Source organism: Eptatretus burgeri, unplaced genomic scaffold (genome assembly GCF_056783735.1).
Source record: "Eptatretus burgeri isolate ZD-2024b unplaced genomic scaffold, Ebu_testis_v1 Ebu_testis_scaffold_3156, whole genome shotgun sequence".
In the NCBI taxonomy this organism is placed as follows: domain Eukaryota; kingdom Metazoa; phylum Chordata; class Myxini; order Myxiniformes; family Myxinidae; genus Eptatretus; species Eptatretus burgeri.
The window spans coordinates 155,001-166,236 of record NW_028225104.1 but is presented as its reverse complement, the minus strand read 5'-3'; the positions used below and the strand labels follow the sequence as shown (position 1 = coordinate 166,236).

General features: G+C 47.9%; 1 protein-coding gene across 2 annotated transcripts in view; it reads left to right on the top strand.

The window, feature by feature from the left end:
• The first annotated feature begins 3,018 nt into the window (after positions 1-3,018).
• The window catches only part of LOC147006675 (uncharacterized), a 65,968-nt gene continuing 57,750 nt past the window's right edge, over positions 3,019-11,236 (top strand). Inside the window, exons 1-3 of one of the 2 annotated variants that reach the window (XM_085868141.1) lie at positions 3,019-3,160; positions 3,276-3,338; positions 7,005-7,067. In XM_085868141.1, coding sequence (XP_085724267.1) covers positions 7,044-7,067 — 24 coding nt within the window. In that variant the 5' untranslated portion in view covers positions 3,019-3,160; positions 3,276-3,338; positions 7,005-7,043. Of the gene's footprint in view, positions 3,195-3,275; positions 3,339-7,004; positions 7,068-11,236 lie in introns of both variants that reach the window. The other variant, XM_085868140.1, reaches the window with a different exon arrangement.

The following is an 11,236-nucleotide window of genomic DNA, read 5'->3' as shown; positions in this document are numbered from 1 at the left end:
GCCATTCCTGCAGGTGGACAAAGGATACTCCTGCCCTTTGATCCTGAAATTTCAATCCCTTGTGTCCAAGATCCTGAGAACCCAATGTGTTTTGGATCTTTTTCTTCTTGTAAGGAACACAGAGACGAACACGAGTCAGGTGAAAACAAGGGCAAAGGTAAGTAGCTGGGAACCTCCTGTTGAAGAATTTTTTCTCATCTGTGTTTTCATGCTTCACATTTTCCTTTATTATGAGCTTTCCTGGAATTGGAATTCAAGATGAGGTATTGTCATCGTGAACAGTCTGTCCATCTGTCCCTCCCGTCTGTGTCCTATTTCGATTTCTCTGGCGAAATCGCTGTGCTGATCAGGCTGAAATTTGGCAGCTCGGTTCTGCTCCTGACTAGTAATGAGGATTGCAAAGCTCTTACCGGTCACGTGACTTTAAGTCGGGCAAAATGGTGGACTGAGTAAATTCCTTTCGAAATCTTCTCCAGACTCCCCCCCCCACCCCCTCCGGCGCATGCTCCCATACCTGACCTGAGTGCACAAGTTAAAATAGAAATGAACTATGGCAAGTCACTGTTTGATGTGGGGAGCCATGGCCGGCATATGCTTCATGGTGTATTCCAAACAGGTGTTGTGGAGAAGTCAGGAATTGATATCGACAAACTATTACGTGAAGTCAACACATTGTTCTGTGACTCACCTGCCCGAGGGAAGATTGTGTGAAGGTCACAGAGGGTACCAAAGTCTCTGAAGTTTTTTTCAAAATGAGGTGAAGAGAAGGGGGTGGGGAGGAGGGAGAGAGAGAAAGGAGGGAGGGAGAGAGAGGAGGGGTGAGAGATAGAGAGAAAGGGGAGGGGGAGGGACAGATAGAGAGAGAAAGGGGGAGGGGGAGTGTGATAGAGAAAGGGGAGGGGAGGGAGAGATACAGAGAGAAAGGGGGAGGGGAGAGATAGAAAGGGGAGGGGGAGGGAGAGAGAGAAAGGGGGAGGGGAGAGATAGAGAGAAAGGGGGAGGGAGAGAGATAGAGAGAGAAAGGGGAGGGGAGAGATAGAGAAAGGGGGAGGGGGAGAGATAGAGAGAGAAAGGGAGGGGGAGAGATAGAGAGAAAGGGGGAGGGAGAGAGATAGAGAAAGGGGGAGGGAGAGATATAGAGAAAGGGGGGAGGGGGAGAGATAGAGAGAGAAAGGGGGGAAGGAAGAGATAGAGAGAGAAAGGGAGGGGGGAGGAGGGAGAGAGAGAGAGAGACAGGGGGAATTTTTCACACTTGATGGCATTTCACTTGTGATTCTCAAATTAATAACCTCTCCTTCTTCCTCCTCTACTTCTTCTTCTTCCCACTCAATCCATCCACTCTTCCATTACTTCCTCATTATTTTCCAATTCAAGCAATCGACCACCCTCTACCCCCCTCCCCCACTATTTATTCCGTTCTCTTCTTCCACATCCCGATTTTCAAGAGGACACATTGAGAGAGTCCTAATGTTGTGGAAATAAAAATAGGACCGCTCGTGAAACAGCGAATGTTTAACAGAGAAACAGCGAATATTAAACGCTGTGCGGTGTAATATGGCACAGGCAAAGCCAAGAAGCGAACGCAGAATTCTTCTTACATTCGCTTCTGACTTTACATAAAACTTGTTCACAACTGTAGAGTTGCCAACCATACCGTGGGAAATGTTGTGGTGTAGCCTGCGGGCATGCAGGGCGGGGCATGATGATGATGCATGATGGGCATGATGATGGGAGGAGGGGTCGGCGTGGTCATCGGGTCGGCAAGGGATATAAGGTGTGCGCGCCGCCTGAGGCGTTGTAGTAATGCTGGAGTCGTCCGGCTCGTGAGTGTGCTCATACGCAATAAAGGAGAGCCACGGGCAGAGTACGCTCGCGCTCGCGCTTGTGCACCACAGCCCGGCTCGACTGTTCCTCCGCATCGTGTCTGCCTGCTAAGCATCTTCTATTCAGAACATCACAGTTGGCGACGAGGATGGGATTCGAACCCACGCGTGCAAAGCGCCGCACAGCTGATGATTTTGACGCAATTTCCGGTTACTTCGGCCTGGATTCGGGATCAGCGATCAAATAATGTAAATCACGATTAAAAAAATATTTTTTGATGATGTGGGAGAAATCTTTATTAAAATTAACTTTGGGAAAAAAAAAATAATTGAATAAATACATAAACATTTCCGGTCATGATCTCCCGGCATGCATCATTCCCCATGACAAAAACCGGAAACAAAAAAAAAACCAGAAACAAAACAAAAAACGGAAGAAAAATGGTCATCGCCAACGACACGGATTCATAATTGCCAGGGTATTGTGTTGTTTTTGTTGTTTCCTATTCTCTCATGTACAGGCGTTAAGTAACATTCACAAGATAGAAATAAAACCCAATCGTGTTTATACACCGCACAGCGTTTAAAAACAACCGGAAGCAAAAGGGTCATAGCCAACGATGCGGATTCCAAATAGCCAGAGCTATTGTGTTGTTGTTGTTGTTGTTGTTGTTTCCTATTCTCTCACGTGCACGCGTTAAGTATGAAGCTCACTTCGTTCGCTATGAACACGATTGTGTTCGATTTCTATCTTGTGAATGTTGAACGTGTGGGACAGTGTTTATCTCTCTGTCTATCTGTACAGAGTCCCGCAGATTGAGGACAGAATAATAGTAAATATGAGATTCCAGACTGGGCGCATAACAAAGCATCGTTCTTGGTAACCGGAAGTGATGTAATAACGACGGTGTTGTTTCCACCAGGTGACCAGATGCTGGAGCTCCACTTGATATTCTTGTGATTCCGGTTTTGGCTTCTTAATTGTTATATTAATCCCATCATTTTATTCAGAGTTTTAACGGTTTGGTCGCTTTTCTCGTGACACGATCAATTAATTACTTTTTCCTCATTGTTTCGTCGGTCACGTGACTGGGGCGGCGCGAATCTGCCGCTGAGAAACCGCGATTCGATGACTTTCGTGATCACGTGGTGTTATTTTGCCGGAACATTTCAGCCTCTCCAGTCACGTGTTCAGTGTCCTCGAGTGAGGACGATGCGCGATGATCCGGGATCTCTCTGTGGAAGATCACAAAGCGAACACCCAGGGATCCACGAACGGCTTCGATGGAGGAAACACGGTCGATCCGAGAGTCCGTCCCTCACACAGCGGGTCCATGGTCGGTTCACCCGAGGACGAGGAACCCGGACCCGGTACGTGACGTTCACTCCGAACCGACATCTTGTTCTTCCTGAAAGTTTCGTTTTTATTTCACAGATTTGTTTGTGTTTCAGATCCCGTTGTGAAAGTGAAGGTCGAGTCCGAGTTCGTCGATGATTCGTTCCTTCCGTACGAAGGTTGGAACCACAAACTCATTCTTCATGTTCACACAGTCGTTCATTGTTTATAATGATAATTATAATAACAACAAGGAGGTGTCTGTGATCGCCAAATGTTTGTGTAGACCGCCGTTCGACCTTGACCATCAACATTATCAATTAATAATAAAAAAATAGATTAACTAACACAAACAGAAAACCGGACAGTTTGTAAGAAGTTTGTTTATAATGATTTGTGAAGAGAACGTGGACACAAGCGGTGTGACGATGTACAAATCCTTATGTCACGTACATAAACCGCCTCCTCGTCAGTCACTTGTCACAGGTACGAACAGGTGTCCCAGTCATTCTGGGAAACAAGAGAAGAAGAGTCGGCGGGTTTACATGGGTCCAAATATGGAGGGGGGGTGGAATGTGCAGGTGTGACAATCAGTGAGCCCTGAAAAGGACGGTTGGTGCTTTGTGTTGATTGTTCGTGCGTCCAGATGGAATGAGGTGGAACGGAGACAGAGGAGAAGGTTTGTGTAAGTCAGTGTGTTTGGACGACGTGACCAGGAACTCGCTGCTGGATCTGTCCTTATACCTGGTGTTGGACTTCGCTCACTTGTGCTTGTTCTCCACACACCAGCCCGTGTGGTCTCTCCATTCCCAGGTGTACTTTTTCCTGGACTCTGGTTCACACTTTTGGAAGCCCCGTTCTGCTCTCCACCAGACACGCACCTCTTCTCATTTTTTCCCTTCTCTAAACGTCACTTGCACCTCATTTGCACCTCCTCATTCACGCACAGTAGACACCCCATTTCCCTCCCTCTTTCCCCCACCGAAGCGACTGGGTTCAAACAGGTCGGTCGGCCGCTCCATGGATTCTGGAGGTTGCAATCACCTCGAGCTGTCTCTATCTTTCTTGCTATTCCAATTTCCTCGGGTGTGTGTCTGATGGCGCCTGATGTGTTCGTGAAAGTTATCTGTAACGGGTGAGCTCCATACTGTCCTCTTGTAAATACTTGCATTTCTTTTGCCTCACCCCATGAATCCATGCTGTCGGCATTGCTCTTGTATTAAAACCTTTTATTATTGTGCCACATTCCCTTTCCTCACCATAATCATCAATAAACCTGCTTATATGATCAATGCACCCAGGTCGTTCTGTCTTTTTCCTATTGGTTCAGCGTATTCCACACACACGTTCTCCTGGAAGTTTTGTACCAATAATTTGCTCTTATCAAGGCCCTGTCACACCTTGACGATTTAGCCAGCGTAGGCCTGACGTATGCAAAATTTGGCTAAAACGCTGGCACACGTCGAATACGTTATGGGTAAGTTTGTATACGTTAAGAGCACGCTGGCATACGTCGTAGTACGCCGAAGTGTTCGATAAATTTTCCATGCTTGAAATTTTTCGACGTATGCCAGCGTATGACTCGCACGTTCCGCATAATGCTGGCCATAAGTTGTAGGCACGTTACACGATCGTTGACACTCGTCGACGCACGTTACTTGTAAGTTACTCATTAGTCGAAACACGTCAAGGTCATGGTTAGCGTCAGTGTTCCAGATTCCCTGGTTTTTATCTTGCCAAAACGAAGTTTTTGCAAGATATGTTCGTCAGCTTGTATGTTTTTATTTTATTTATTTATTTTTCGGTCTGTAATCACGTATAAAAAAAATTCTGCAGAGCACAGTTATCATTGGAAATTTTTGTATCTTCGCCTATCAGAGGCCTATAGAGGTCCCTTTCAGGGCACAAAATTTTGAAGGTCAAGGTCAAAGGTCAAGGTCACTTTGTCGCAAATCAGGGAAGTCGACGAAACCCTTATTTTTTGAGTAATATTGATCGGATCGTCTTCAAACTTCATGGGAATATAGTTCATGGTCTGGCACTCAGCTGATTAATTTTTGGTGGCGATTGGCCTTGACCTTCATGGTTAGCGCCTGAGGTCAAACATATTTGACCCCAAGGTCAAATTTTCAAGTTTTAGGAACCATATCGTATAGTACCTCAAATTGAACACCTCGATGAGTGCTTTCTGGATATGTCAAGCTTGAGACATTATGACGTCATTTGGTGACGTTATGAGGCAAAAGCCTATTTTTCATGGTTACTCTGTAGAACGATTCTCATTGGAATTTCTCGTAGGCAGATATTCCTCAAGGAGTCGCTCCTGGTGGATAGCAGGTCTGTTCACCTCAGTGCGACCTTGTAGAAGTCACACGTGGTCACCTTTTGGCAAGATACGGGTCACCCTGCTGTTGACATTGGTTTATTTTTATTTTTTTTTCTTCGGGATGACGGTGATGTGAACGCATCGATTTCTAATGCGGTTATAATATAATATTATTAATAGGCTGCCGCTCAACGATTTAAATCATAACCGCACTAGAAAATGAAGTGTCAACATCACCGTCATACCAAAGAAAAAAAAAAACCAAAAAAAACCAGGGCGACTGGAACACTGATGCCAACCATTACCTGGACGTGTTTCGACTTATGAGTAACGTACAAGTAATGTGTGTTGACGTGTGTCAACGATCGCGTAACGTGCCTACAACTTATGGCCAGCGTATGCGGTACGTGTATCATACGCCGAGTACGTCGAGAAATTTTCAACATACTGAAAATTTCTCGACGTACTCGGCGTATGACGATGTATGCCAGTGTACTACGACGTATGCCAGCGTACTACGACGTATGCCAGCATGCTCTTAGCACATACAAAACTTACCCATAACGTATTCGACGTGTGCCAGCTTGGTTCGGCAAATTTTTCATACGTCGGCATACGCTGGCTAAAACGTCAAAATGACAGCGGCTTCACACTTCAATGTCTCGTGCGGTTATGATTTGAATCGTCGAGCCGCAGCCTATGAATAGCCTACGCCACGTGATCGTCGGCGATACGCTGCCGCGCTCTATGCATAAGTTAGACTATCATTGGGCATAGGTTGTGAATGCCGACAACAGGCTCAGCATTCGTTGGTATAAGTTATCTATGTGTGATTGAAACGTTCTGTGTACATTACTAATACGTTATGCAGACGTCCAACACGTTATTATACGCCCAAAACTTAAAAAAAACACATCAATAGTTCAGCGTACGCCAGCGTTTTACATACATTTTGAGACCTTGCCATACGCTGGCTAAAACGTCAAGGTGTGACAGCCCCTTTAACTGGTGCGTACTTGGCAGCTCCGCTCGGCTGTACCTGCTACGTTAAGTTTATACAAGTACGCATCGAGGGCAGGGAACTCGCTTGGTCCGGTCAATCCACCGGAAACGGAAACACATGAAGTAGTGTAATCCTGCCAGGATTGGCAGTACCAATCAGCGTTCGTGGTTGCTTAGCAACCTGTCTGCACATGGAATTATCTGTGCCCGGCGGCATCAAGAACGGGCATTCGGGAGGGACCCGAGTGTTTCCCCTCATCGCGAGCCTCGAACACCGGATCCACAACAATATTAACAACCAAAGTTGCCTTTTTGGAACACTCTGTAGATCTTTCACCATACATCGTTTTTGGCCTTATTTCTTTGTATTGTTAAAGGATAAGTTTGAGTTAACCTGGTTAATTTGAGTAAAGTTATCTGATTGATTTGGGTGTGGTGACGTGTGTGATTGTGACAATATCTTGATTCAGTCATGTTGAAGTAAATTTTATTTTTTAATGATGTGGTTTTTTTTCAGATCATGTTGTGAAAGTGAAGATCAAGTCTGAGATCGTGGATGAATCGTCCTCTCAAGACAAAGGTGTGAACCTGATTTTTATCATAAACTAGCGTGGACCGGCTCGCTACGCTCACCTCTCCACACGTCGTTGCAGAGACTGACGTCACAGATTTACTGTGTTGTCATGATTTACACCAATCATCATCCAAACATTTATTTTCCACAAATTTATTTGTAATATTGATGATATTTATTATATTTACTTGAAATTTAATTTGTGATGAAAGAAGGTCCAAGTGGTCCAAGTGGTCAAGGGTCTCAGCTGTCTTATCTGTCTGGAGGCTGTAAGGGGTCTAAATGGTGTTGAGGTCTGAGGGGTCTTTTGGGACTTCTGGGTCTTTATGGGTCTTTCGGGTAGTCAGGGTTTTTTGGGTTATTCGGGTCTTTATAGTCTTAGGGCTCTTCTGGGTCATATTGTTGTGGGGCCGGGTCTCGGTGGTGAGTACAACCGCGGGATGGAGCAGTGGAGTCTGCTCCACCGAACACCCGGAATGTAGGTCGTACCTTTCAGATAAATCCGAAAGTACGGGTCCCTTACAGGACCATGAATCGCCAATAATTATAGCGCATGGGGTAGGGTTAATTGGCAACTTCAATATACCTAAGTATCCAAGCGGCAAAGCTTCCGGGGAATTCACACCCTCGGCGGGCCTCGAGCGGAACGAGCCGTTACCGTGCTCGAACCGTGCGTAACCCGAGTGGATGGTTATCGAGGCCCGACGGTCCAAGTGTACAACTATGGCAACGGCCTTCCTAATTCTCATTCGCAGCGTGGCAAACCAATGATAGAAAGGACTAGGACGAGCTGGGACATTCAACAAAAGGCAAATTTATTTGCAATAATCGGGGAGGGGAAGCACACAAAGAGCAGAGTTATCACGAAATGCAATGGTCAATGAGCAAAGAAAGCACTTACACAGTTGTTACTCATAGACGGGGCCCAAATCCACACACACACACACACACACACACACACACACACACACACACACACACACACACACACACACACACACACACACACACACACATGCGCGCGCTCAGAAAGAGGTGGACCTCGTCAGCTCAGAGGGAAGACGGGCTGAGGGAAGAGAAGCAAGCTTGGACCTGTCCACCTCGTGTGGTTCTCGACGATCTTGGGGTAACGGGACTCAAACCTGCAACACGAGGCCGCTCCAAGCACCAGATACGGAGGGTAACATCGGGCGTTGCACGCTCTTCCGGCTCGCAGGCAGGCGACATGAGATGATCTCTCGAGTCGAGATGGTCGACCGCCCACAGCAATGCGCCAGACGAGACGCCTCGGACCCGCGCGATGCAGTCAGCCGCAGACCCGGACTGAGACGCGCACTCGAGCAGACTGGATGCAATCTCTTTTCGCTGGTTCCCACAACCACACTCTTCCTCTTCAGGAGGGAGGGACTTCTTCTCCTAGCCACTCGCCTCCTGATTGGTTGGACCCATCGCGCGATTCCCTGGCCGTCTTCCATTGGACAGCCCATGGTAGGCGGGACAACTCCCACCCTTCTGGGTGGAGTCCCGATCTGAGGCGTTTGTAGCTCCGCTTCCCTCCTTACCTCCGGCCACGTGTGTAATGGCGATGATGTTGAGTGGGAGACGGGGCGGGTGAGACGCCCGCTCCTTGCCGATTGGCCAAAGAGGGACGCCATGCCTACGTTAAACTCCACCCAGCCCGTGCTCACTCGCCGGCGAGCACGCAAAGAATGCCGCGAGCAGAGTGTTGTTGTTGTGAGTGATGTAAAAATCATGTCTATAAAATAATCCACAGCGCACGTGCACTTAATTCCCACTAGACATAGGGGACGGGACCCTAACGAGAAACACGTACTTTCCGATAGAACTGATCTATAGGACCTGACTGTTGTGTGCAGTGAGCTTCCAAATTTATAACACTACCCCCTCCCCTTTTTACAGACTTGTCCCGAGTCGTCAAATTTTCGTGTGACCAGCATGTGTAAGTTTTTCCCCTGGTACGATTCACCTACGGATCTCTGAGTGCGACATTTTTTCATGCATGTCCAAAAAATAAATAACCAAGTGCGCTGCGTAACTGAACTACCAGACTCAAACAGACAACTTAACTAAAATTGCCGGCGCTAAGATGAACAACAGGTGGGTTAAACTTATTTACAATCTTAACTCATATTTACACTTACCATGGCCCTGGACCTGTCATCTGTGGGGGAAAAAGGGCACGGCAAAGTTAACAGTTTGTGTGGGTGAGTGCACAGCCGCTGAAGGTCAGTCATCCTCAGGGCCTGCTCAAAAGGTCCCCCTTGTGTGTTCCTTTCAGTGACCCTTCTTCTTTGTTCCTTTCATACCCCAGCTGCTGGAGGCAACTCACCCAAATACGGAAGGCCATGCGCCGTCCCACAGGCCATTTGAAGTGGCGTTTATGCAGAAGAGGTGGCCAGGCTGCACAATACAGTCTCTAACTCATAGAAATAGATGGATGCAAAAACAAATGAATGCACGGGCTGCTCAAATGCAATCCCTGTGTACGGCTGCCTGCAGGACAGTCTTGGCAAATGCTTGCTGGATGGTCCTGGCGCACATGGATGGATGGTGACACACAGGGGCAATGCAAACAAGGGTAGCAGGCATGGGGTCGTGGCAAAGGCAGGCAACGAGGCACGGCGAATGCGGACCACGCGATGTAGCACAACACAAGCCAGCATATGAAGCTGGCCGGCCTCCGGTATGGTCCGTGTGGGTCTTGAGGGAGTGTGGTGGTGTCGGCCACTCCGAAGGCGGGCTCGGACCTACCCGACTGTCTCCCCCCAACCTATCGCCTTTGCCTGTCTTTGTCCATACCAACTCCCTTAATTTGCAACGACAAAACAACCAAATTTAGCTCCTTTAAAACAAAATTAATTTTATTATTATTATTATTATTTCTTTTATTTATTTTTCTATAATTTCTTGTCCCGAACCCCTCAACTGTCTTTGTCCGGCAAACCTATCCTGTCAACCGAGCCTACTCCCAACCACTAAAATCCTTTTTGGAGGGGAATAAGGGAGAAACCAGCGTCCTGTCTTGAGGCCCAACGAAGCCTCAGAATTGCCTCCTCCCCTCAATCATTCATTCACACCATGCATTCCACATTCACTCCAGTCACACACTCGGGCCCGCTGACCCACATTCACTCATGTTTCGTTCTCTTCATCTATTTTTATTTTATTTTATTTTATAATTCACATCACACTCTATCAACTACGTCCCGCTAACGAGCTCGTGCCCCCCGTCATCCTTTACTCTAATGGATGTTCCTTTTAACTTTACCGCGAAGCTCGTCCCCACTACACGTTCCACATCCGTCCGTGTCTCCCAAAATCAATTTCTAAATCTAACCTAACATTCCCTCGAACTCGTTCCACAGGCTCCATGAGGAACTATTCCTGCCCTATGAGGCCGGTCTATCTATCGCTAAACCCTTCCCACGAACTTGTGCTCCTTTGCCCGGGTGAGGATGTTTTCCACATCCTGGCCGGGGTTCGGGTACTCGTGCGAGGCCCGGCAATCTTTGCGTCCCCAGGGCAGCGGTTTTCGACTTGCACGTCCCCTCCATTCGGGCGACAATTGGAAGCATATCGTCGCCCCGTCGATTGCAACAACCGCTCGCTTTCGCGGTGTTCCCCATGCGAAGCACTGTGTGCCACTCACCCACATTTCAGGCTGCGAGATCCCAGGTGACGTTACTCGCACACGGAACCTGCGTGGCTTGCCGTGCAGACCCGCCCGAGTGTCTCATCCCGGGGACTCGTTCTGCGAACAGAACACGCGGCGTGCAGCATGTGATGCCCACGCGCTCGCATGAGGACCCGTGCTTTCCGAATTCACACAACCTTCCTTTTAACCGTGCACGTGCCGGTTTCGTACCATGTATGAGATGTTTCAGCGCCGTCTTCCGATCGCGCAAACGTGCATGCTTGGGCCATTCGCAAAACACGGAACGGAGCTCGCACGCAGCGTCCCGCGGAGCCGGCACGGTCACCAAAACAACTTTGTGTGACCTACCAGGCTCGCCATTCCCGTCTTCCGTCTGGATCGGTCCGTGTGCCATTTCCCCACATGCACTCGCGCATGCCATGACACTCACACCACTCGCACACTCCCACACACACTCTGGGACAATCACGCTCTGGGTTTGGGTTAGTTCAAGGGATCC